The sequence below is a fragment of the Geotrypetes seraphini genome, chromosome 6 (assembly GCF_902459505.1).
Source record: "Geotrypetes seraphini chromosome 6, aGeoSer1.1, whole genome shotgun sequence".
NCBI classification, from domain to species: Eukaryota; Metazoa; Chordata; class Amphibia; order Gymnophiona; family Dermophiidae; genus Geotrypetes; species Geotrypetes seraphini.
Genome location: NC_047089.1, coordinates 62,074,501 through 62,101,662, shown reverse-complemented (window position 1 = coordinate 62,101,662; position 27,162 = coordinate 62,074,501). Strand labels below are relative to the sequence as shown.

Below are 27,162 nucleotides of genomic sequence, written 5' to 3'. Positions count from 1 at the left end.
GAGACAGAAATGAGCAAGTCGAATCCAAGCCTGCATCTTTTAAATTGGTTTTAGGAAAATAAATTTCTCCATATATCCATTATGTGAAAAGACATCTCTCAAACATTTTAGTTTTCTACCCCACCTGCAAATTTCAATCACAGTTACACTGTTCTTTTCAGTAAGGGGGACCCTGTGGAAAGAGGTCAGAACCTCACCTAAAGGTTTCAGAGCATTTGGCTGAGTAGAGCTTTTGAATTTAGACCAGAACAGGTTTCCTCATAATGCAATTAAAGAAGTGGATGAAAAGGAAGGGAAAAATTGTTACCAACTAACAACGATGGATCCCAGTAGCTTGCCACAGAGAAAACATGTTCTAATCTAGATGATAGTAAAGATAATGGAAGAAACAATAATTTTTATGTATGTATTTATTTTTTTTAATAGATTTAATCTTCATGCATTGGCAGTTCTCAATGGAACTGGATGATAGGGTATTTTCCCCTCCCCCAAAATGTGTACAAGTTCTAAGTCTTAGCCAAGGTGACTTAGCATCTGTACCTTAAGAATCTGGTGAGATTCAAGACCTCTTTTATCAAGCCGCACTAATGAGTGCAGCACGGTAAAAGCACCAAAGCCCATAGGGATTTAAAGGGCTTTGGTGCATTTGCCGCACTGCACTCATTAGTGTGGCTTGATAAGAGGCCCTCAGCGAGAAAGATACGTTTTTAGAAATACTGTGAGAAGATTAGATTATATTTTATGAATTCTGCTTGTTCTGGAGTACACTTTTATTTCATTTGCATTGCATTGTTTGTTTTGAGATTAATTGTAATGTATATGTTAGTTGAATTGTACACGAAGTAGACAACTTTTGCATGGTGTTATAGGAATTTTTTAAATTTTAAGCGTCTAAGATGGCTTAGGGCTCCTTTTACAAAGCCGGGGTATCAGTTCCCGTGTGATAAATATGATGCGGCCCATTCAATTCCTAGGGACTACATTGCATTTGCTGTGCCAGGACTCGCTACCATGGCTCTGTTTGGGACTTAGCTCAAAAGGCCAGAAAGCAATGAAGATATAATTCTTGTTGCAGGTTTCCGGGTCTCACTGTGTCTTGTCAGGTATGGCTGACGCAGACACAGCAAGATCCAGAAACCTGCAACAAGCATGATGCCAGCTGCAGAAATTGTTTGTATAGCTTTTCCAGGACTTCACTGATGACTATTTCTGATTTCTTACAGGACAACCAAGAGCAAAGACTCTTCCTTTTCGATGTATGAAACATACAGTGAAGATGCTTGTCGTAGCACAGCATTACCTGCAAAGTTACCTTTTGAGAAACATTATATTTGTAATACTGCATGCCTTGCCGAAATGACTTGTGGCTTCTTTAGGAGCAAAAATCCACTTAAAATACCCATCTTCTGTCGCTTTCTGCGACTGCATGCTAAGACAAATTACCTTTCCAAGGAACTTGATGTATACTATAGAGCACCCTGTGGAAGAAGTCTTCGAAGTTATCAGGAAGTCCAAAATTACTTAATTGAAACCCAGTGCAACTTTCTATTTTTGGATTATTTTTCTTTCAATACATATTTGCAGTTGGACAGAACTGATCTCAGCCGAAAAGCTATTGTTTCTGACCCAGATATCAGCAATGGAGTAGAATCAGTACCTGTTTCCTTCTTTAATGATATTGATAGCATAAATTTGCCATATTTTAAATACAGAAAAACATCATGGCCACATGGATATTGCGTGAACAATTTTTCAGACATGTTCATTGATTCCTGCAGTTGTACAGATGGTTGCAATGATGTGTGAGTAATAAAAGTAATTATTTTTAATTTGTTATATTAGCAAAGCCAGATTAGATGAGAATGATAGTAACTAGTATAACTAGGATACAGAGAATATGAAACATTATTTCTTGGCCCAGCAGTCGCTTCCTGCTCCTTTTGGCTTCCAGATGACCTCGTACCAATTTCTATTTGACAATGCCACAGGTCTTCATTTGCAATTACCAGGTTTCCTCTTCTATAACTCTGGTTCATCCCAGTCATCCCATGATGTCCTTTGATAAAGGGAAGCAAACTGTATTGTAGCTCCTTATACAATTTAGTTAATGTGAACTTGTAAGTTGAATCTGTGTATACCAGTAATCAATAAAAACATAAACATTGCTATACTGGGACAGATCAAAGGTCCATCAATACCAATATCTTGTTTCTAACAGTGGCCAATCCCAGTGAGTGTAATTTGTTCTCCTATGGACTGTAATCACTGCTTCTGCAGCATTGCTAGCCCTAGCTGGCCTAGAAATCAAACCTAGGTCCTCAATAATGGATGGGTTGAAAAGAATATCTTATGTTTGAAGTTATAAAGATGGTTCTGTTGCATACATAGGATTTCATACTTTAGCTGTTGATTCCCACTTCCCATGAAACTGCAGAAGGATATCACTTTAAGATCTTGAACTTCTTCCCTTCTGCAGTGGAGCCTTGATTCAGAAGGATTATTTGGAGGTTATGGTTATGACTCTCCTTAGAGCAAAGAAGCCTGCGATTGTTGCAGGTTATGCTAAGACCTGGAAGAACTTCCAGTTATGGTGTACCAAGGAGCAGGTGGAGCCGGAGAGGACTCCCATTCTAGTGATCCTTGCTTTTCCTACAAGCCAGTCTTGAAAAGGGTCTTAGCAGTTTTGTCTATCAAAGTGCAAATAGCCTGTATCTCATGCTTTTGGGCTCGGAGTGGCCTACAGTCTCTGGCTTCTCACTCGGATATCATTCGATTTTTGAGGGGAGCACTCAGATTGAGATCCCTGTTGTGCAGACTGTTCCTGTCTTGGGACCTCAATGTGGTCTTGAATGGTCTGGCCCATGCTCATAAGAACATAAGCAGTGCCTCTGCTGGGTCAGACCTGAGGTCCATCGTGCCCAGCAGTCCGCTCACTCAGCAGCCCAACAGGTCCAGGACCTGTGCAGTAATCCTCTAGCTATACCCCTCTATCCCCTTTTCCAGCAGGAAATTGTCCAATCCTTTCTTGAACCCCAGTACCATACTCTGCCCTATTACGCTCTCTGGAAGCGCATTCCAGATGTCCACCACACGTTGGGTAAAGAAGAACTTCCTAGCATTCGTTTTGAATCTGTCCCCTTTCAACTTTTCTGAATGCCCTCTTGTTCTTTTATTATTTGAAAGTTTGAAGAATCTGTCCCTCTCTACTCTCTCTATGCCCTTCATGATCTTGTAAGTCTCTATCATATCCCCTCTAAGTCTCCTCTTCTCCAGGGAAAAGAGACCCAGTTTCTACAATCTCTTAGCGTATGAAAGGTTTTCTATCCCCTTTATCAGACGTGTCGCTCTCCTCTGAACCCTCTCGAGTAATGCCATGTCCTTCTATTTACTAAGTTTCAGAGCAGAGCAGAATGTTTGTTGCTGGGGAAGTTCTTTGTGTCCCTCCTCTTTTCTTCTGTTTCAGTGGAGTTCAATTGCTTTGATACCAGCTGAAGAGGGAGCTGTTCTCCATTGCAGAAGGGGAGGAGTTCATGATTTTAAGGTGATACCCTTCTGCAATTTTGCAGGAAGTGGGAATCATCAGCTAAAGTACAGACTTCTGTGCATCTTAACAGAACTCAGATTATCAAGATAAGGACCTAATCTGTCAGTTGGGTTGTAGAGTTGATTGGAAGGTTTATTTTGTATTGTATGTGTTTTGTGGCAGATGCATGGAACAGTCTCCCGGAAGAGGTGGTGGAGACAGATTGTCTAAATTCAAGAAAGCGTGGGATAGGCATGTGGGATCTCTTAGAGAGAGGAAGAGATAATGGTTACTGCAGATGGGCAGACTGGATGAGTCATTTGGCCTTTATCCTTAGGGCACACGTCCAATTCAATTGACCGCCACTGATTCTGATATTATCGCATCCTTGAAAACTGACTTGAAACAAGCCCCACAGTTTGTTACCACTGCACTCTCTCCCTGTAGATTTGTATATCATTGACCACCCAGAGGGGTGGGCCACTGTAGCTTGTCAAGCAGACAACACAATTTGCTACTTCACGTTTCTTTGTGTACACACAAGCACTTTTTTTTTCTCTGCCTTGTGGTAATATAGTATACAAATAAACCAAATAAAAGCCTGCCTGTTCAGCCGTAGCTTGTCTCCTTAGGCTGTTCCAAGAAAAAAACAAACCTACACTCCTATAGTGAGGTTCCAAATTGTAAAAGTCCTAAGTTTAGATTCTTTGAAGCAGAAGCTAGCAACCATGGACAAATAATAATAATAACTTTATTTTTGTATACCGCAATACCACAAACAGTTCAGAGCGGTTTACAATGCAAGAGACTGTACATATTCAGCAAAGATACAATGCCAGGGAATGTATTATGCAGTTGAGAGCAGTTTACAATGCAGGGGACTGTACATATTCAGCATAGGTGTTTATACAGCGAAGATACAATGCAGATTTACAATGCAAGAGACTGTACATATACAGCGGAGATATTTATACAGCGAAAATACAGTGCGAGAGACTTGAGGAGCACGATACGATGCAAGAGACTATATAATGCGGTTAAGTGGATTACTATGCAAAGATAGTTACATATATAGCGAGGATACAGAGTGGTGAATGGCCAGAGAGTGCAACCAGTATCAGTTACAGGAGGGTGCCGGGGGGAGGGGTAAGTAGGAAGGAAGGAAGTGTTGGATTGAGGGAGAGGAAAGGAGAGTTCCGGGGAAGGAGAGGTGGTAGGGTTTGGTTAATTGAAGGGGAGTGGCAGTGTATCCTAGTGTGTAGGCTGGCCTGGCTTACTAGGAGTAGTTAGCACGCATAAACAAACACTTTTTCATATGCCTCACACAGAACAGAAATATAAATATAGCTGTGGCTTACTTCAGCCAGGCAGCTACCACACCGCAGCTTATTTCAGTCAGTTTTCATAGGCAGCATTCAGTTTCCTAGGGCTTCTGCCTTAGCCCACGTCTAGGAAAACTGGTTGGTCCTCTCTCTCTTAGAGAGCTCTTCCCTTGGGACCTCCCCTCTCTGATTCAGTTCTGGGCATAAGTACTTCTCCCTGTCTGAGTCCCGCCATTCTGACTCAGCAGTGAGCTCTAAAGCACAAGGCACTCTGGGACTAGTAGTCTTTTCCCAATTCCCCAACACCCTCTGCTGCCCAGTTCCACTACTGCATTCTTAAAGGGAAAACCCCTGAATCTGTCACACTATTCAATGATTGAGTGCCAACTTTCCCTCAAATCCTTTTTTTTAATGCCAGGCTCATGTTTACATATACAGTAGCTTTACAGGAGCCATGATCCTGACAGCTAGAGAGTCCCATTTGTGAGAATATATGGCTGCTGCTTTAGCAGACACCCGTTATAGGTAAATAACTTCATTTTCTATGAGGACAAGCAGGCATGATATTCTTACAACCCACCCACCTCCCCTAGTTGGCTTCTTAGCTTTTTTTTTACTGTACTGATGGTACTGTTCGTTGATGACAGGCTGAACGGTACCCGCATGGGTGCAGTGGGGGTACTGCCTCAAAGATTTAAAGACATTACCCTTGGCAGTGTCCACACCAGGCTCCTTCAGATGACATCACTCGTTTGTGAGAATATATGCCTGATGTCCTTGTAGAACACCTACTACAGGTAAGTTAACTTCATTATCCCCCCTTTTACAAAACCATGCAAGAGGTTTTCAGCGCCAGCCGGCACTCTGGATGCTCTGCACTGCTCCGACACTCATAGAAACTCTGACTGTTGGAGCAGCACAGAACATTCAGTGCACCTGCCAGCACTAGAAACCTCTTGCGTGTTTTTGTAAAAACAGGGGAGGGGGCTATATTTGTAAGAGCTGTATATAAATTTTAAAATATGTATGTGTATAACACTGATACTGAGCCATTAGTCTGGCCATATAAATATATGACATAACTGAAGATATGTTTCTTGAAAATTTGCAGCTTTGTTGTATCTTTTTGCATGATGCTTCTTTTTGTGTTAATTTTCTATTTATTGACTTTTAGCTCAAAGTGTCCATGCCTACAATTGACAGTAGGAGACTGCGGGGAATGCTCTACACCATTACATAAAGTGCCATCTGGTTATGCGTATAAAAGACTACAAAAGCCAGTTCCATCTGGGTAAGGAACACAGTTTTTATGTATCTTGAACTAACAATTGTACAGAAGAGAATTTTGTGATTAATTTGCAAGTCATTTTAAAATAAAAGGAGCTAATATTTAATCTGCATTGGTAAGCAGTTTCCAGTCATGGGCTGACCTAACATTGGATATTCATTGACGGGGCATGTGCAGTTTCCAGCATTGGATATTCAGGTATGTCTGCAGAACATGAAGTTAACTGGACAGTGGCAGATATTCAGACCAGTGCCTGGTTAACTCGGCACTTCTAGTGCAAGAATTGCATCAGGCCTGAAATGGATGGGTAGTGCATCTTCACTCGTGAGATCTGTAGAAAGATGTCGATCACATTTTTCTGTTTTGCCCCCTTGCTCCTCTTAACTGTCCTCTCTGAGTTCAGTTTTTCCTTCTACTAGTGAACTAAAAAGTTGTCCTTTATCTGCTCTGCATCAGTTTTCTTTCTTTTTTTTTTTTTTTTTGGGGGGGAGGGCTTTTTGGTGCTTACAGATTAGTATTTCTGGAAATCTTTGCCTGGGAAAGGAGACAGTCTCTGTATTCAGAGTGCTGTAGCTGGGAAGGAGACCTTGCTTTGTGAGTAATCCTTTCTGGCTAGCCTGCACTATAGCAGTTACACAGCTCAGAGAAGCTGAGCTCATCCCTGATCCGTCAGGTGCTTGAGCACAGGCTTCAGGGCCCTGTGTCGGTCCAGGGGACTTGAGCATGGCCTGTCCTTGGTTCCCCTTCCCCTGGAGAGGCATGAAGAGTGGCAGGGATTTTGGGGTTTCTGACTTGAAGAATAGGTATAAAAATGGCCTAAAGAGACAAGCACCAGGAGAGCACATGCTTATTTGAGGCAGAAATCCTTTCCAGAGGAGAGTTACAGAATAAGCTGAAATCGAAGCACAGCACCATCAATTCTGTGAGTACAGCTCTATTACTGTATATAGGAAACATTGGGGGGGGGGAGATAGGGTAGGATTTTGAAATTTAAAGTTTTCTAGAATTACCTCCAGGTAAAAAAAGTCTTGATTTTCTGAAATTTTGAACTTTTAATTTGACTTCCCTGGGCCATTTGTGGCACCAAAAATGCTGCTGCGGTGGCCATTTTGTTTTTAAGCCTCTCCCTGTCTCAAAAAGTACTTAATTTAGGCCTAAATAGATTCTGATGGATTCCTCTGCTGGCTTGTACCCTATTACTTGCCTGATTTGCTTGGGATGCCTTGTGGATGACCATCCTTGCGCCACGTGCCACAGAGCACATAAGGAGAGGATGGGAGCGATGAACTTAGCCTTCCCTGGACCCTCTAGGACTACAGAGGTGCAGATGGCTCATTTTCTGGGTAAAAAGGCCCTGCTAGAACCCACAGGAAGCAACGCTGTCTTGCCAGTGAAGTACAAGCACTTAGACACCGTTGATTCCATGAGGAGGCAAGTAGAGACCCTACCCAAGTCAAATGGGTCTGGTGGTCCAGGGTTTGATTCTGATGTTGTAATTTTAATGTTTGAAGCGTACACAAAATATAAGAATAAGGCGGCATAGTCTGCAACTGTTGCCAGTGGTTCTGCTGTGGGATGTACCCAAGACAGGGGTGTCCCCATTACAGAAGAGTACTCTGCCAGAGCCAGAGACCCAGTCAGAGAAGAACTGGGAAGATTGGGGGTCAAAGTCCATGCCCTTGCTGCAGCATTCTCAGTCTTCAATGTTGGATGATGCTGGATCTCAGGCAGGTACAACAAGCCAAGAGGTAGTAGCTGCACTAGACCATGGAGATGACACAATGCTGTGTAGGCTCTTCAAGCCGTCTGCCTTGGTAGAACTCATTACAATGACTTTGATGGAACCCAGTCTGATGTCCCTGCAGGCTTCTGCTCAGTGTTCTCTCCTGAGCAGTTCTAAAGCTCAGCCTACCTTTTTTACTTCGCATCCCAAGATGACCATGATGCTTATGGAGAATTGGGAGGCACCTGAAGGGCCCTTGAGGAGGGCCAGGGCTATGACAAAGATGTACCCTATGACTCCTGATTTAATAATAATAATAATAATTTTATTCTTGTATACCGCCAAAGCCAGCTATTCATCACCTCTAAGGTAGATTCTTTAGTAGCGCAGGTTACTAAGCATATTTTGCTCTCCGTAGTGAGGGAAGTTGTGATCCTTAAGTATTCACAGGACTGCAGGATGGATCTAGTTCTTAAGAGGCAATTTGAAGCTCTGGCCCTAGGGTTGTGAGCAGCGGCTGCAGCATCTTTTGTAGTGCGCACCTGCCCTAAGATGTTGCATCAGTCTCCTTTTTCAGAGGACAATGCTTGCCTTCCCAGTAATTCTTTTGGGAGTGGATTATGTGGCAGATGCCTTGTATGGCATTTTCAGGGTAAAGAGCAAATTTTTCTGTTTATTCTGTCTCTGCCCGTACTACTCTGGATCAAATAATGGGCAGATTTGGCATCCAAGACTACTTTGAGCAAGCTTCCTTCTAAAGAGAACATGTTAATGGACCAGTCTATCAAGACGGTTTTTCTGCTAGACATGTCTCAGAATTGCAGGCTTTCTCCTGTAGAAATCCTTACCTCCATATCACAGATGCAGGGGTCTTTTTGTAGACCATCCCTTCTTTCTTGCCAAAGATAGTCTTAGTATTTCATATCAATCAGGAGGTTAGGCTTCTGGCTTTCCAGCCTTCTGGTTCTAGAAAGAAGGATAAAGGTTTGAGAGTGCTTGATGTCTATAGGGCTATCTTGCGATACCTGAAAGTCACAAATGATTTTTCATTTCTCAGATCATCCCTTTATTCTGACGAATCCAGCAAAGAAGGGGGAGGCTGGCTTCCAAAGCTACTGTCTCAAGATACGAGGGTCATTTCATAAATAATGCGCATTATTATTATTTTTTTTTTTAATTTACATGTTTTATTTTGTTTCAAGTATTTCTTTACAATCCTTCTTTTTTAAAAAAAAATTCTTTATTAATTTTTAAGCTTTCATCAAGTGTACAAAATTCATATTAACAATATTAAATAGACCACTTGAACATCTTATCAGTATACTTTATAAACATAAAAGCAGCCCTCCCCCACCCTCCCTCTAAGCCCATTATTAATTGTAAGATCATAAACCCTCCAATAGAAACCCTCCCCCCTCCCAACACTAAGTGTTGTATAATTAATAGAAAAATGGCATTTAATCATGACAAAAAAAGATGTTAATGGCTCCCGTATTTTTATAAAATTTTTATAATTTCCATTCTGTACCGCCAGTGATCTTTCCATTCTATATATTCTATATATAAATTCTATATATTCTATTTATGTTTTCTTTACAATCCTTCAATATAGTCTCCCTGCTTTGCAATGACCAAGTTCCAACGTCTGGGAAGCTTCATTATTCCATCAGACACCATTTTGTTCAGTTGCCGAATGGCTTGGGTACCGGCGGAAGAAAGCTCTTCCAGAGATGCAAAATGATGTCCACGCATAGGTTGTTTCAACATTGGAAAAAGGTCGAAGTCTGGTGGACTCATGTCTGGACTGTAGGGAGCATAAGGTAACACGTCCCAGCAGTATTCACGTAGTTTTTCCAATGATGAGTGGAGAGCTCCATCTTTCCCTCGACCAAAACATTTTCGACAAGCTCAATCAAAAATCAAACAAATGATGATTTTTGCTTATGGTCATGAAGACATCAACATCACAGACAAAGTTCCATGTGGAAAAAGTGTCACAGCAATATATTGTGATTTTTTGCAAAACATGCGCAGAAAAATGCACAAAACCCGACCTCAGTTGCTCTTGGCTGAGCCACTCATTCTTCATGACAACGCTTGCCCATGCATAGGAAATGTCATTGAAAAACTACACAAATACGGCTGGGAGGTGTTACCTCATGCTCCCTACAGTACAGACATGAGACCACCAGACTCCTCTTGTTGTTTGCGGTAGTATGGTTCCCGAAAATGTTTGAGAACCACAAAATCATGAATAACAAAACACTGAGTCTATGGGAAAACAAAGGTTAGGTTCCAGCAATACATGTTGTGTCTCAAAACAGCGGAAAGTGAACAATGGATCCTTTTGGGACAGCACTTAGAGTACTTTTAGATGTTTGTAATTCACAGTCCCAATGCTTGGGGGCCATATGTGGAAGCAAACGCCAGACTGCAAGGTGAAAGTGAAAGTGAAAGCAAAGAAAGCTGATTTTTAACTGCCAGTCCACGAATACATGAACACTGCGGTGTGAATGGGGAATATTGGTCTCAGTTGATGTAACTACGAATACGCAAAATCGTGCCTCAGGAATGCGCAAATAATGAGAATGGACTGTAATTCTTTTTAAGGTGGTATATGATTTGATTTTAGCAACATGTAATATTGAAGTTGCATAGATAAGTATTCCCAAAGTAACTGCTAGGATGTATAATAGTATGAAAGAGAAGGAAAATTGAGGGTTTTATTTTTTATTTTTTGCACTTTTCAACTGAGACTGAAAATAATCAGTGGGTTGGTAAGCATTTTCCTATGAGCTTAGCACACAATAGGTCCTACTCCCTTTCGTAAAATGTTCCCTAAGTGATTTGTTTTGCAGAATCTCTAAGAAAATGTATATTTATAATTCATTGGCATTAATAATAACATAAAGAAAAGGAGATAAAGAAAATGTTTAGTCCTACCAAAGAGTAATGGTATGACTATTTTGTGGTATAGGACAGGTTGATGATTTCCTAGTTGTCTTATGTTCTATGTTATGTATAAAAAGTTTTCATAAATTAAAAAAAAAAATTTAATTTATAACCTAGAAATGCCCAATAAGAACATAAGAGTTGTCATACTAGGACAAACCAAAGGTACATCAAGCCCAGGATCCTGTTTACAATATAGATCAATCCAGGTCACAAGGACCTGGCAAAATTTTAGAAAAGTAGAACAGATTTTATGTTGCTTATCTTAGAAATAAGCAATGGATTTTTCCAAGTCCATCGTGGTAATGACTTATGAACTTTTCTTTTAGGAAATTATCCAAACATTTTTTAAACCTTGCTAAACTAACTGCTTTTCTCTGGCAATGAAGTCCAGAGTTTAATAACACGTCAGAGAAAAATGTCTTCACTCAATTTGTTTTAAATTTACTACTTAGTAGCTTAATTGCATGCCCCCTAGTTCTAGTACTTTTTAGATAAGCAATTCATGTCTACCCATTCCACTCCACTAAGTATTTTAAAGATCTCTATCATATCATTCCTGACCCGTCTCTGCTCTAAACTGAGGAGCCCTAGCCATTTTAGCCTTTACTGATAGGGAAGTCATCCCATCCCCTTTATCATTTGTCATCCTCTGTACCTTTTCTAATTCTGCTATATCTTTTTTGAGATGTGATGGCCAGATTTGCACACAGTATTCAAGGTGCACCATGGAGTGATATAAAGGCATTATAATATTCTTATTTTTGTTTTCCATTTCTTTCCTGATAATTCTTAATATTCTATTTGCTGGAAAGACTGCCTACCTAAAAAATGGTTTTGGGGTAGATGATATTCCTGATAAGGAAGAGTTCCTGTCCATATTGTCGCTGTATTTAAAATACCTGAACAGAAACACATTGCTGCTATTCTGAACTTGTAAGGAGTAGGTATATATAATAAACACGTATCTTTATATATTTTCTTCATTTTAGGCTTCATATGGGCCTGTTGTGGTATCCTCAGATGTATATTGGGTAGGCTTTTAAAAAAATTATTGTAAGAATTAGACTAGGGCAGAGTTTCTCAACTTCTTCAAGCTATGTACCTTCTAAGTCTAACAAATATCAACTGAGTACCCCTGCCCAACCTCTGCCCCTGACCCCACCCCCATAATAATAATACTAATATAATGCAGTTTCTTCCATTCATTTTTCATATAAACCCAAAATATAATCTTAATACATAATGGTAACCACAAAATTAAAAAAAACTCCCGCAAAGCATACTGTATGAAGAGAAAATGTTAATTATCATTTATATTTGGAGGGGTTTCAGAGAGGTCAGGGCAGATGACTTTAAAATATGCAAAGTCACCTCAGTAACAACTATAGAAAAGTAGACAAATATAGTGCAAAATATAGACAGCAGATATAAATTCTCAAAACTGACACATTTAGATCACTAACCCCCTCTAAGCTTTTTAGCAAGCACTAAACACGTACTATAGCTAACACATGCATGTTATCCTATGGACGCGTTAGCGGTTAGAGCATATGATGATTTAGCACACGTTAAATCTGCGCTAAAACACTTACGGCCTCTTTTTTACAAAGCTGTGCTAGCAGCTGCTCTGCGCTAACGGCCCCGAAACCCATCGAGAATTAAAGGGCTTCGGGGCTGTTTCCGCACAGCAGCCAGTAACGCAGCTTTGTAAAAGAGGCCGTTAGTGCACCTTTGTAAAAGAGGGGGTAAATTGAAAATAAAATCATTTTTCCTACCTTTATTGTCTGGTGATTTAATTAGTTTCTGGTTGGACTTCCTTCTGACTGTGCATCCAATATGTCTTTCTTTCTGCCTCTTGCACGCTTTCTCTCCTCCGGACCTCATTCCTTTCCACAATCAACATCTCTTTCGGTCCCTCCATAAGTCCAACTTTTTCTTCCTCTCTCCTCCACCCCTATTGGCAACATGTCTCCCTCTCTCTTTCACTGTCCATCTGTCTTTCTCTCATTCCTTCCCTTCCTGCAAAAGGGAGTGGGGAAAGAGAGAGAGAGATCCAGGGTATATCTCTCCAACCCCCTCTACTGCCCACATCCAACATTTCTCCCTCTCTCATCCCCTGGATCATGTGCAGCATTTTTCACCACTGCCAACCAGCCCCAGCCCTATGCCCATTTCTCCTTCTATCACCCCTCTCTAACACCATGCTACATCTCTCCCTCCATCATTATGTCCAACATTTCTCCCCCTTGCATCCCCTTCAATCTATCCCTCTGTTCCCTCTCACTATATCCAACATTTCTCCCTCTCATCCTTCTATTCCCCATGTATCTCTACCTCACTCTCTCTCTCTCTATCCTAACAATTTTCCTCTTTCTTCCTTTCCACATGTGCACCATCTCTTTCCCTCTCACTCACACACTCATACCCAACAATTCTCCCTTTCTATTCCCTCCCTCCTATGTCCTAAGTTAGTACCCCCTTCCTCCCTCCCTTGTATCCCAAGTTCATGTCCCCTCCCTTCCTTCTGTGTCCCAAGTTCTTGCCCCTCTTCCTGCCTTTGTCCCAAATTTGTGCCCTCCCCCCCTCATTTCTCCCTTTTACCCACTATCATGTCACATCTCTCCCTTACTTGCTCTCTCCAGGGCTGCACTCGCTCCCTTCAGGGCCATCCAACTGGGCTGCTCCTTCCGGCCTTCACCCAAACATGGGCAACAGCTCTTACACACAGCATGTGGTTGACCCACGAGCCTTCCCTCTGACGTCAGCTTTGACGTCGGAGAGAAGGCTTCTGGGTCAACCCACTTGCAGCTGAAGGCTGAAAGAAACAGCTCAGCTGGACAGCTCTGAAGGAGGTAACTGGGATCCCCAACTGACCTGGAAAGCATGACAGAGGGAAGCCTTCCATGTCGGCTCTGGATGAGGGGGGAATGCAGGAAGGAGGGCAAGGGATCCCCTTTGTCGGCATTGTTGGCTTCAGTGGAGGGGGGGCAGGCAGGAAGGAGGGCATGGGATCCCTGGCGGCGGCCATTAAGGAGGAAGGAGGTGGGAGACCCGTGCAGTGCTGCGTACCATGTGTTGACTGGACTAGGGTACAAGGTCCTCCAGTTTACAGGGAAAACCACACTTCCGGGTTAGGATAGCTGATAAAATTACAGAGAACAAATGTAGCACGGTTGAGAATGTAGCACTTTACACCTGCTGGCTCTTTTGAAAACAATTGGCTTTTTTAAGGATTTAAATATTTAGCTTTATAATTTGGAAAACTCTAGCATACAGCATAATTTTTGTTGACTCAACTCATATTATACTGCTGAAGGTTGTTTTTTTTTTAGTGGCTAGAAGCAAAATGGCTAATTTTCCATTTCCCCTACTATGAAAATGTTTGAGTACCAGAATAAATTCATGTAAACCTTTCTGAACTCACCTGGGAGAACGGTATAGAAAATTGAATAAATAAATAAATAATGGCCATCCACTAATGTTCCTCAAATGCACAACTTATATCCTTTCAGGGAGCTATGAAGGGGTAGCGCCTTGATAAAGCTCAAGGAGCGAAACATGTCGGTGTGATGTTTCCCCTAGCCAGAGACCATAAGTTAAAGCTAAGTACTTAAAATATATATATAAAAAATAAAATATTACAAAAGCAAATATATAATCATATGAGATTGATATTAAATAAAGGGAACCAATGAGGAGCTGGCACATAAAGCTTAGAGCTATGAAATCTATTTGAGCTCTGAGTGGTGGCGCTGAGGATCCCATAAAATATCAATAGATTAAGGGATGCAATAAAGCTGATAGAAAGTTACACTATCAGGTGAAAAGTGTTCATCCACTAATGTTGCCATTATTATATGGCGATAAAAAAAATTAGCACAAGAGTACTTGCCGACATCTACTCATATTTGCAGGCAGTAAGGACTCACATCCTAATCATGCACTAATTAGTTAACACACAGTAACATAGCTGCACTAATTGATAAACACAGACATGTCCCCCATCACAGAAAGATAAAATATTTTTAGCTTGCGGTTTGCGCATGTGGATTAGGAACTTACTACAAGAGCCCATCCCATAGTAAGCCCTTTAAGCTGCAGTAAACATATACTAGCACTTACCATAGCTTACTAAAAGGACCCCATAGTTAATAATGTGGTTCTAGATGAAACAGCCAGCTGATCCAACCAATCTGCAGTGACATCATTTGAATTACTCTCCGATGCTTCTTGTCCACCAGAGAGAGAGATAGCAAAGCTTTTTGTTTCATAATTTTTTTAAACTTTTTTTTTAGGGATCATTTCCTTCCAGGTGGCATGGTGTCATTAACCCAGGTTTTGCAAACACTAAGGGCTTGTTTTACAAAGCCGCGCTAGCAGCAGCTGCGTGGCAACAGCCCTGAAGCCCATAGAGATTTAAAGGGCTTCGGGGCTGTTGCCGTGCGGCAGCTGCTAGTGCGGCTTTGTAGAAGAGGGGTTAAGTTCTATACACCTGTAGAATGATAAATGGGCAAAACTGTTTGGTCAATGCCAACAATAGCTAGATTTACTCCCTAGTAATAAATTCAGTTCTTAATATAACATAGTAACATAGTAGATGACGGCAGATAAAGACACGAATGGTCCATCCAGTCTGCCCAACCTGATTCAATTTAAATTTTTTTTTTTTTTTTTTTAATTTTTCTTCTTAGCTATTTCTGGGCAAGAATCCAAAGCTTTACCCGGTACTGTGCTTGGGTTCCAACTGCCAAAATCTCTGTTAAGACTTACTCCAGCCCATCTACACCCTCCCAGCCATTGAAGCCTTCCCCTGCCCATCCTCCACCAAACGGCCATACACAGACACAGACCGTACAAGTCTGCCCAGTAACTGGCCTAGTTCAATATTTAATATTATTTTCTGATTCTAAATCTTCTGTGTTCATCCCACGCTTCTTTGAACTCAGTCACAGTTTTACTCTCCACCACCTCTCTCGGGAGCGCATTCCAGGCATCCACTACCCTCTTCGTAAAGTAGAATTTCCTAACATTGCCCCTGAATCTACCACCCCTCAACCTCAAATTATGTCCTCTGGTTTTACCATTTTCCTTTCTCTGGAAAATATTTTGTTCTACGTTAATACCCTTCAAGTATTTGAACGTCTGAATCATATCTCCCCTGTCTCTCCTTTCCTCTAGGGTATACATATTCAGGGCTTCCAGTCTCTCCTCATACGTCTTCTAGGCGCAATGCCTCCTATCATTTTCGTCGCCCTCCTCTGGACCGCCTCAAGTCTTCTTACGTCTTTCGCCAGATACGGTCTCCAAAACTGAACACAATACTCCAAGTGGGGCCTCACCAATGACCTGTACAGGGGCATCAACACCTTCTTCCTTCTACTGACCACGCCTCTCTTTATACAGCCCAGCATCCTTCTGGCAGCAGCCACTGCCTTGTCACACTGTTTTTTCGCCTTTAGATCTTCGGACACTATCACCCCAAGGTCCCTCTCCCCGTCCGTGCATATCAGCTTCTCTCCTCCCAGCATATACGGTTCCTTCCTATTATTAATCCCCAAATGCATTACTCTGCATTTCTTTGCATTGAATTTTAGTTGCCAGGCATTAGACCATTCCTCTAACTTTTGCAGATCCTTTTTCATATTTTCCACTCCCTCTTCGGTGTCTACTCTGTTACAAATCTTGGTATCATCTGCAAAAAGGCACATTTTTCCTTCTAACCCTTCAGCAATGTCACTCACATACATATTGAACAGGATTGGCCCCAGCACCGAATCCTGATGCTGTTGTAGATTTGAAAATGCACATTTTCTGGCTACAGTAAAAATGGCTTTAGCACATGGGGAAAACCGCACAGCTTAGTAAAAGGGCTTCTACATTTGCTTTGGATACATACTGTAATTGAATTTTGAGCCTTTGGATATAAAATAGGTTTTATTGGGGTTGTAATGTATGTATTTTTCCTGACTCTAAGGCCATCCAAACTAGTCCCTCCTTTTACAAAGCCACGCGACAAAGGCCCTGAAGCCCTTTAAATCCCTATGGGCTTTGGGGCAGTTACTGCAGCGGCCCACACTATCGAGCTTTGTAAAAGAGGGGTTAGGTGTGTAAGGCCTCAGATGTTGGCCTTAAGAGCTACTTTTTTTCGGCAGTTTTCATATTAATGTTTAGATCTGTGGTGTAAAACCTTTACCTTTTATGACCCTAATCAGCTTCAAAAATTCTTGGATGCTAGGGCTTTTCCTCAAGCTATAATTATCATTATCACATCTGTTTAGTGAGGTATCTATGTTAAAAATCCACAGAAATTGATATACAGTAAGTTGCCTTTATCATCTTTTTTTTCCCTGATGTTAAGGCATAAACTCCAAAATCTTTTCCTCTAATAATGATATATCTATTTTTCTCCTTTTTCTACACGAGGTACTTATATCAACATTTTTTTGTTTTTATGTTAATTCGCTTATTTTTGTGTTTTGAATTTGTTTAATGTGTTTTGAATTTGTTTAATGTATTTTATATTTATAAGTTTAATTAGCATTTTTAGTTTTTGTTCATGAACTTTGTATTCTATAAGAATACAGCTTCTTGGTGTTTTTACCCTATAATCATTTGGATTGGCCTTACTTGTTGCTTAGTTATCATTTTGTAAGCAGCCATTTGTTTTTAAATCTGTTGTGGTTCTTAATAAAAATTGATCTAGATATATTTATAAAGTATGAGTCTCATTTTCAAAGAACTTAAAGTACTATAGAAAAATATGGTACTTTGTGTGTCTAAGTGCTTTGAAAATGTGCTTCTATATGTGCTTTTGAAATTTGAAGAAATATTTTTTTTCTCTCTTTTTTTAAACAGAATTTTTGAATGTAATATATCATGCAAATGTGACAAAATGTTTTGCCAGAACAGAGTAGTGCAACATGGCCTTCGACTTCAACTTCAAGTATTTAAAACGCAAAACAAGGGCTGGGGAGTCCGCTGTTTGGATGATATTGACAAGGGAACATTTGTTTGTACCTATACAGGTAAGCGTGTCTTATCTTCTGTCTTACCCCCCCCCCCCATCTTTTAATAAGCTACAGTAGAGGCTTCTACCACAGCCTGGCGTGCTAAATACTCCAGTGCTCCTAGAATTCTATGAGGGTTGAAGCATTTAGCGCCTCAGGCCACGGTAGAAACCTCTACCGTGGCTTAGTAAAATAGGGCCTTAGTTGTTAAAATACTATAAGAAGATAGGCTGTCAGTAATCAGTTTATAAATATGCAATAAACACTTCTGGAAAGACTAACTGATCCAAAATAAGGGATCTTTAGCTGAATGCATCGCTTTTGTTTTTCCACATTAAAATGGCAGACTTTATACACAACATTTTAAACTAGACATTGTTTAATTCTATAAAAGACACCTAAAGTTAGGCACCTGGATCAGCATGTATAGTTGATCTAGGCACCTTACTTAATTTTTTAATTGGTTCACTCAGCACTGTTAATTGAAAAATGCCATTAAAAACCACTTAAAAATGATAAAAAAATAAATTAACTTGTAGGCACCTAATTCGTTAGGCGCCTACAAATTTCAGTTGCTTACCTGAAAGTAGGCATGGTTAAGAGCAGATCTTGGGTGTGGTTTTCCATGTAGGTGCCTAAATTGACTTAGGTGCCGGTATATTAGGCCAAGAAAACCCTGGCCTAATATAATGGCACCTAAAGTTTTCAATCTTATCGGCACCTCAGTTAGTCAATTTAGGTGCTTCTAGGCATCTAACTTTGATTGACATGCGTTAGGTTCTGTTTGCTAGGCACCTACCAAGTTAGGCACCATTTATAGAATCTGGCCCAAAATGTTTTAATAATTGTAGTTCAAAACAATTAGTTGTCTTTTAATTATCTCTCTATCAATTTTATACATTCCACCATAAAATAACATGTTCCAACTCATGTGATGGTCGCTGCAAGGTGAGGACACACGAATTGCACTCCTGACATGGGTTCCACTTAAATTGCTAAAAGCTCTTGTCATCTGACAAAATCCCTTAGTGAACAACTGATACTTTATAATGCCACCTTGTCCTAAAGTTAAAAAGCAAAATAAAGTAATGGATATTGCAGGCAAACCAGCAGTCAGCTGTGAAGACCACAAGGATGCAACTCCCACTGTTAGCTCCTCGCCACTGAACACACCAAACACTGCTTCTTCAAATCTATTTTTTGGCCCTGGTTTAAGCTTTGACAGGGACATTGTTCTCCAAATTATATGAGAAGGTAATAAGTCCATTAATAGGAACTTAGAACAATTGCTGTTGGAGGTTACTGGCATTTGAGGTTGATCAGCAGGCAATGACAGATTGCAGTAATCAGGCTGAGCAAATACAGTCAAACCTCGGGGAGAGGGAGAATTAGAAGTCCTTGAGCATGCGCAGATGCATGCTCAAGGCAGGCAGGCAGAAGCTAGAAGCCGGAAGATCTTCTAGGCACACGATCTGTGCCTGCGCTAGACAGGGGGGGGGGGTAAGTTTAAGTTGTTCGGGCGGGGGGGCCAGTTGGAGCGAGGGGGCCTTTGCGAGCGGGGAGGAGCGATGCCGGTTATCGGGGGGGGGAACATATCAAAGCGAGTTTCCATTATTTTCTATGGGGACACTCGCTTTGTTAAACAAGCATTTTGGATTACGAGCATGCTCCTGGAACGGATTATGCTCGTAATCCAAGGTACTACTGTATTAGAAAAAGTAGTTCTAGAACAGTTAACTGATTTTTTTTTTAAAGATAGAAATCAGGTGCTGCATTGTCATCCATCAAGCTACAAGTCATCATTGCAATGAGTCTCTTGTGTTAGCTATATTAGATGATGATCTAGTTGAGGCTGACCAAGGCTGTAATGCCCTGTAGGTTCAGTTAGATCTAACAGCTACTTTTGATACTGTGTCCCATTCAAGACTGCTTGGTCAATTACAAAGTATGGGTATCGGTTCTACTGTTTTGTATGGCTCAGTTCCTATCTCTCAAATCAAATACAGTTTGTTTGCTGGAATCATGAGGTATTGTCTAAAAGAAAGTTGATGACTTTCACTGATGCACTTAAATTTGTCTAGCACTCCTGGCTAGATTATTTGAGACCTGGAATGTGAATTTTTATTTGGTGGGGGGAAGATATCCAGTTGGTTATATTAGCTTGATGTTAAGTCTGATTTTCAGTTGAAAGCTAAACGTGTTAGATGCTTGGCTTCATAATCACAATTTCCAGTGCAATAGGAATGGTATGCTGAACCTTAGGGTACTCTGACATCTTTCTGCAGTATGCTCGCAAGAATGGACAATCGTAGCTTTTGAAACCTCCTGCTTCTCCCAGGAGTCTGCTGCCCCCTTTTGATGGGCCATTTACAAAAGTATGTGAAAGCAGTGGATGTTATAACCTGAATTAGCATGGAAAGCTCAACAAGCTTAGCTGCACCATGCAATTTCACTCCTCTAGCTCATTTGCATATTACACAGTAGGATGCCAAAGATTCCTTTTTTTTTTTTTTTTTTACTACTGCATGTATACACATGTGAATAATGCATGCATTTGTGACTTATCTTCTAGCCAAAGCAAGGCCGGGTAAAATATGAAACAGAATGTCTTTTGTAGAAAAAAGGTACTCTTTCAAGTGAAATAAGAAAATTGAACAATATACAGTTGAGATATTTGCACCCCAAAAATGGCCAAAATTTGAATAAAGCAATAATATAATTTCTTTGTGTAATTATATCTTTGCTTCCAATTGACTACAAAGCTTCATAATGCAAATCCTATGTGCATGTCATGTGCCATGACTGCTGGAACAGTTATGACTTAAATCAAAATACAGGTCAGGAGCAATGAAGGAGTCAAAAGTAGGCATTAAATTTATTTTCTAACATTTTTTGCCTACTTTTTGCTGTCTCATAACGGGATAGGTAAACTAAATGTTACATTCCAAACTTTGCATATTAAGTTAGTAGCAGGGGTTTTATTAAGCCCCAAAATTTCAATTCTCTTGAAGGCTTTGTTGCACTATTATGCCTAGACAAGCTGGCAGCATATTCTCACATGTGGCGACATCATCCATGGTGCCCCAGTACGGACAGTAAAAAGTGTAGTATCACTTTAAGCTTTAGCAAGTTTTTTAGACTGCCCACATCGTGCATGCGCGAGTGCCTTCCCACCCGACGCCAACGTGCGAGGTCGTCAGTTTTTCGTTTTCTGCGGAGTGAATAAGACATATTTCTTGTTTAAATACCTATGTAGCATAAATGCACATAAGCTGAATCTCTTCATTTGAAAGGAAGCTCTGGAATGAGAGGGCATAGGATGAAGTTAAGAGGTGATAGGCTCAGGAGTAATCTAAGGAAATACTTTTTTACAGAAAGGGTGGTAGATGCGTGGAACAGTCTCCTGGAAGAAGTGGCAGAGACGTAGACTGTATCTGAATTCAAGAAAGCATGAGATAGGCACATGGGATCTCTTAGAGAGAGGAAGAGATAATGGTTATTGCAGATGGGCAGCCTAGATGGGCCATTAGGCCTTTATCTGCCATCATGTTTCTATGTTTCATCATAGGCTTCTGAGTCAGGAAACAATCCCCATGGAAGATCCACAAGGGATATTCAGATGTGGTTATTGCTCCTCTCCTCAGTGCTAAGAAGCCATCTACTATGATAGCCTATGATAAAGCTTTGAAGGCTTTTCAACAGTCATGTGAAAAGGACCAGGTGGAGCTGCTACAGGCTTCTGTTCTGGTCATCCTAGCTTTCCTTCAGGTAAGACTGGAGAAAAGCCTGATAGTAACCTACATTGTCAACACAAATGGCTCCAGATCCGCTCCGTGGACACCATCTTGCGGTGTCCCACAGGGTTCTCCCCTATCCCCTATTCTATTCAACATATATATGACCTCCCTGAAGCTCCTCAAACTATCCCCCCTTGAAACAATATACACATACGCTGACGATATCTTTATCCTCCTCGAAACAGACCAGAACCTCACAAATCTCCAAGAAAACATTACTTCATGCATAATGAGACTTCACGCATGGTCCCTCTCAGTACAGATGAAATTAAATGAATCAAAAACAAAATTACTCTGGCTCGGCCCAAAATTAGAATACCTGCCTAACCTTTTCACACTACCCACAGGCTCGGCTCTCCACCTTGAGTTCTCAAGCAAGGTTCTCGGCATCATTATCGATTCTTCTCTCTCCCTCAACGATCACCTCAATTCCTTGGCAAAATCATGCTTTTTCAGCCTCCACATGCTGAGGAAAGTAAGATCCTACTTTCACCAAAAACATTTCGCCATCCTTGTACAATCCACGATCCTCTCCAAACTCGACTACTGTAATGCCATTTATTTATGCCTTACAAAAAAAAGTCTCCACAGACTCCAGCTTATCCAAAATACCGCAGCCAAGTTGATTTTTGCAAAACGCAAATTCGAACACGTCTCCCCACTACTTGCCAATCTTCACTGGCTCCCTGTGCTTTCCAGAATTCACTTCAAATGCTCCTGTCTGGCTTTCAAGGTCATTCACGGCATCCTTCCGCCCCTAATCCCACTATCTTTTAACGCCTCAAGGCCTGCTACCACCAGATCCGCCCACAGACATAAACTATCCTTTCCCTCTCTGCACGGTATTCTCTACACGGGCAAACTGGGAAAGTCCCTCGTCTCCAAAATCACGGGCCTTTGGAATGATCTCACTATCCCGCTGCGGTACCTGGGCTCCCTCCAATTATTCCGCAAACAATTGAAAACCTGGCTCTTTTCTAACATATAATCATTTCTTCTAACATAAGATCATCTCTTCTCCTGTTTATTACCTTCTGCTCATATACTCTTGTAAATCTTTCTCCTCTCTTCTTATATATTTAAGCTTTGTAAACCGTGCCGAGCTCCACTTCCGTGGAGAAAATGCGGTATATAAACCTAAGGCTTAGTTTAGTAGTTTAGTTTAGTTTAACCTCCCTGAAAGTGCTGGTGACCGGGCTTTCCTGTTTCCTGGTGCAGAGTCGCAAAGTTTCACTGATAGCTCATCGGATGTGACAAAGATTCCTGAGGGGTGTGCTTCATCTTGGGCCCATGCTGTGACATCCTTTCCCTTCATGGAATTTTAACATTGTCCTAAAGGATCTCACCAAGACCCCATAAGAGCTGCTTGGAGATACTTCCCTTTTGTATCTCACGTTCAAAACTGAGTTTCTGATGGCTGTTTCAGCGTAGCGAATCTCAAAGCCGAAAGCTCTCTCCTGTAGGGAGCCCTTCTTAGAATTATGGAAGCAAGTGTCACTCTCCATCCTGTGTGCTCCTTTCTTCTGAAGGTTGTAGCTGATTTCCATGTCAACCAGGAGGTTCATCTGCCTGCTTTTTAACCTAGAAGCAGGATAGAATTTTGAGAAAGCTTGATGTGCAGAGAACTTTGCTCCAGTACTTGTACAGGACCAATGACTTTCACTTTTCAGACCATCTGTATGTGTTTACCAGCCAGCCTTGCAGTGGCAGACCAGCCGGCATCCAAGGCCTCTATAGCTAGAAGGATTCGCATGACCATTTCTTCCTTCATACATTGCTTGTGGTAAACAGCCACCGGTCTCTCTCAAGTCGCATTCCACCAGGGTTGTCAACTGTTCATGGGCAATCTCAGGCAGTTCCTCCCACAGAAATTTGTAGGGCAGCTACTTGGTCTACTCTGTATACGTTTTCCAGATTTTACAGAGTAGACATAACAGCTCGAGAGGACACCACTTTTGGGTCCTCAGTCTTGCAGGAAGCCTCTTCTGTCCCTCCCTAGATGTCAACCATTGCTTTGGTACGTCACCATATGTGCAGACTCCTGAATGGATGTAATAGAATGAAAAATTAGGTTCTTACCTGGATAATCTTCTTTCTGTTAATCCTCTCAGGAGTCCGTACGGCCCGCCATCAGTATATACTGTTTTTCCAGCTTTTCTGCCTTAGATGTTTCTGGATTCCAGGCCTGGAGCTTTTCTGCTATATGTAAAGAAATCTTGTATATATGTAAGTGTTTTCTTCAGTTTCTGGCTCCTTTATTGTTAGTGCTAGTTTCACTCAGCAGGTTGGTTCTCTAAGGTTGTTTTATACAAATTTCTTTTCATTGTTATTCTAATTCTTGTTTCTAAGCTACAGAACAGAATTGTGTAATATATATGGGGTCGTTCCCCCATTAACTTCCTTCTTTGTATTCTGTTCCAGTGGAGCTCGATTGCTTTGGGACTTAACTGAAAGGAGACACTGGACTCCGCCTTCATGTGGGAGATGCTCAAAACTGTAAGCATACACACTTAAACAAGTCCAGTTTACGGGAACGGATTGATCACCATACATATCCTGAGATGATTAACACAAAGAAGATTATCCAAATAAGAACCTAATCTTACATTAGCAAATGTTCAGAATTGCAAATAATTATAACTCATCTACTCAATTTAAAATCAGATACACAAAATCCATAGTACCCTTAACTCTGTAAATCCTAAGTTAATTGCATAAACACCCCCTCCTCCCTCACACAATCTTACCAGTTTAACTCAGATTAAAATCTTCCTAACATCTGACCATTTCATAGCTCCACAAGCCCACTAACACACCAAATAAAGCCTCTTCCTCTAATTATTTTACTCTATTCAGGCACACTGCCACAACTGAACCAAAATATTTTATGAAAAAGTAGACATAAAGTGCTTATCTTTGTGTTTTCTTTAGGCAGGATATTAACCAGAACCATTAACAGAGAAGGTGGACTTGAAAACTCAGCAGAAAGTTGTATCCGAGATAATGACAATGATGATGATCAGGCAGATGAAAGTTTCAGAACTTTGACAAAGAGGAAAAAAATGGAAGTTTCTTGCTCAGATTCTGAGATTGAACTCATCCATACTGAGGAAGACAACAAAGACAAAAGGAAATACAAACCTGTGTCACAGGCTCTGAAGCAAGGAAAAGAGCTACTAGAGTAAGAGATCCATGGCTTTTGCACTTAGACAAACAATAATCACCATGAAGTGCAGGAGAAGAAGCAAAAAGTATATTGCTAAAGAAATATTTAAAATAGAAAACTGGTAGCTGGAATGTTGCACATTGGCTTAGTTTTCAGCTTGTATGTATGTCTTCACAGCGCTTAAAAGTCTGAAAACCCTAGGATGGTCTGTGTTTAGCACACTATATACTTAAAATATGATTAGATCCTAATCTAAACTCTCTGATGAGAGAGAATGATATCTCCATTGAATAAACAACTTGGACAAAAAGGATATATTTTGATTGTACTTCTTTCCATGACTGCTAGTACCTCCCTGAGTAGAATAATTTCAGCTAAACAGTCCTGTAACTGCTGATCAGTCTCTCACATAACCTTTCAGGAATTTTGACCCATTGTATACAGAATTGCTTCAACTCTGGGACATTTGATGATTTCCTTGCATGAACAGGTCACTTTAGGTCTTGCCACACAATTTCATAAGGTTTAAATCAGGCTTGACTTGTCTAATCCAAAACATGAAATTTCCTCTTATTCAGCCATTACTCCAACACATTGTCTATGAGTGCATGTTGTGACAGCCTATGGGGGGGTTGTTCTTGAAAAATTTGTTTTGACTGTTTCTGCAGTTAGGTCTTTGGTCCCCTTCCTCAAAAATCCTCCTCCTGTTTTGAAGTTTGTGGCACCAAAACGCTGTTGCTATGGCCATCTTGGATCTCCCAATTTATTTATTTTATTTTATTTTTTTAAGTTTTCCAATTTCTTCAGGCTTAGCCTCTTCACTATCTTTTAGAGCTGGAGAAAGGAATAAGATCCTGTTGGTGGAGAAAGAAACACCTTCTAGAGCCCTGGGGCAGTGGCTCTGTGTACCATAAGGGTGTAGATGCTTTGCAGCCCAAGAAAAGACATTTGCTCCACCTTAAAAGTGAAGGAAAGTTGCCCTTTCCAGCTTTTACCCTGGAGTTCATTAATCTCCTTATCAGACTTATGCATAAGATAGATAGCTGCCTGGCGAGCAGACCAGTGTGCAAGTCCCTCTGGGTGCTCAGAGCATTTTTCCCCTTAGAGCTGAGGCTATTCTGGACTCTGATGGTCCATCGGCCAGGGACTGAGGTGAGGGATCAGATTGGATCCCTCTATTGTCCCAAAGTGAGGCTTCCTGGTGGAAGCGGCAGTCTCTCATATGGAGGACCAGGAGGTGATATCGCCAACTCTTAAGTCCTCTGCATTGCTGGAGATCATTACTGAGTCCCTTCCTCAAACCCCCTTCCTGCTCTCTTCTGAGCGGGGTCCAGTCGCAATCCACTTCTTTTCCATGACACCTGGACATGGAGGTGGCTAAAATCATGGACATGGAGTTGACTAAAACCTGGACATGGAGGTGGACATGACACCTGGACCTGGACATGGAGGTGGCTAAAACCATGACTAAGCTGTATCCCATGGATCAGGAATTCCAGCAAATGTTTGCTATGCCCGAGGTGGATTCGCTGCTAGTCCAGGTGACCAAATGCACTTCCATGCCAAGTGAGGAATGTGTATTTAAGATCTGCAGGACCACAAAGTAGATATGGTCCTTAGGAAGCAATTTGAGGCTCTTGCATTAGGAATTAAGCCTGCAGCCGCAGCCTTTTTCATGGCATGCACCTGTCATTCCAGGCTCCGAAATCAGTACCTGGCAGAGGCTGAGCCCCTTCCACAGCTTGTTGGAGTAGACTATGTAGCAGATACACTCTATGATATAATCAGAGTCATGGGGAAAGTCTCAGCATATTCAATCTCCGTCCGTCATATGCTTTGGATCAGACACTGGGCAGGTGATTCAACCTCCAAAGCAACGCTGAGCAGACTCCTGTTCAGGAGACAGATGCTGTTTGGGAAGGGCCTAGATAATCTTATGGCCAGTGTACAAGATCACCGTCTAAGATCTTTACCAGACAGCAGACCCTAAGCAGCCAGAGACCAGAGCCGGGTATCCTGTCATGGGTCACAGCGTTCTCGCTAGTACTCAATAGGAGCCTATAAACAGAGAGCCTATCAAGGTTCTAGTCCAAGGGTAGGCAATTCCAGTCCTCGAGAGCCACAGGCAAGTCAGGTTTTCACGATATCCACAATAAATATGCATGAGAGAGATTTGCACCTCAAGTTGGCAGTGCATGCAAATCCATCTCGTACATATGCATTGTGGATATCCTGAAAACCTGACCTGCCTGTAGCTCTCGAGGACCGGAATTGCATACCTCTGTGCTAGACAGAAATTTTAAAAGAACCAGAGGAACCAAGGTTCCTGTTCCTGCTCCGCCGTGCCGGCCAAAAAGCCACAATAATGCCAACTGTCAAGC

General features: G+C 41.3%; 1 protein-coding gene across 1 annotated transcript in view; it reads left to right on the top strand.

The window, feature by feature from the left end:
* Positions 1-27,162, top strand: part of SETDB2 (SET domain bifurcated histone lysine methyltransferase 2) — a 273,867-nt gene that overhangs the window by 46,945 nt on the left and 199,760 nt on the right. Inside the window, exons 6-9 of the mRNA XM_033949980.1 lie at positions 1,224-1,802; positions 6,020-6,136; positions 17,667-17,836; positions 24,547-24,796. Coding sequence (XP_033805871.1) covers positions 1,224-1,802; positions 6,020-6,136; positions 17,667-17,836; positions 24,547-24,796 — 1,116 coding nt within the window. The remainder of the gene's footprint in view (positions 1-1,223; positions 1,803-6,019; positions 6,137-17,666; positions 17,837-24,546; positions 24,797-27,162) is intronic.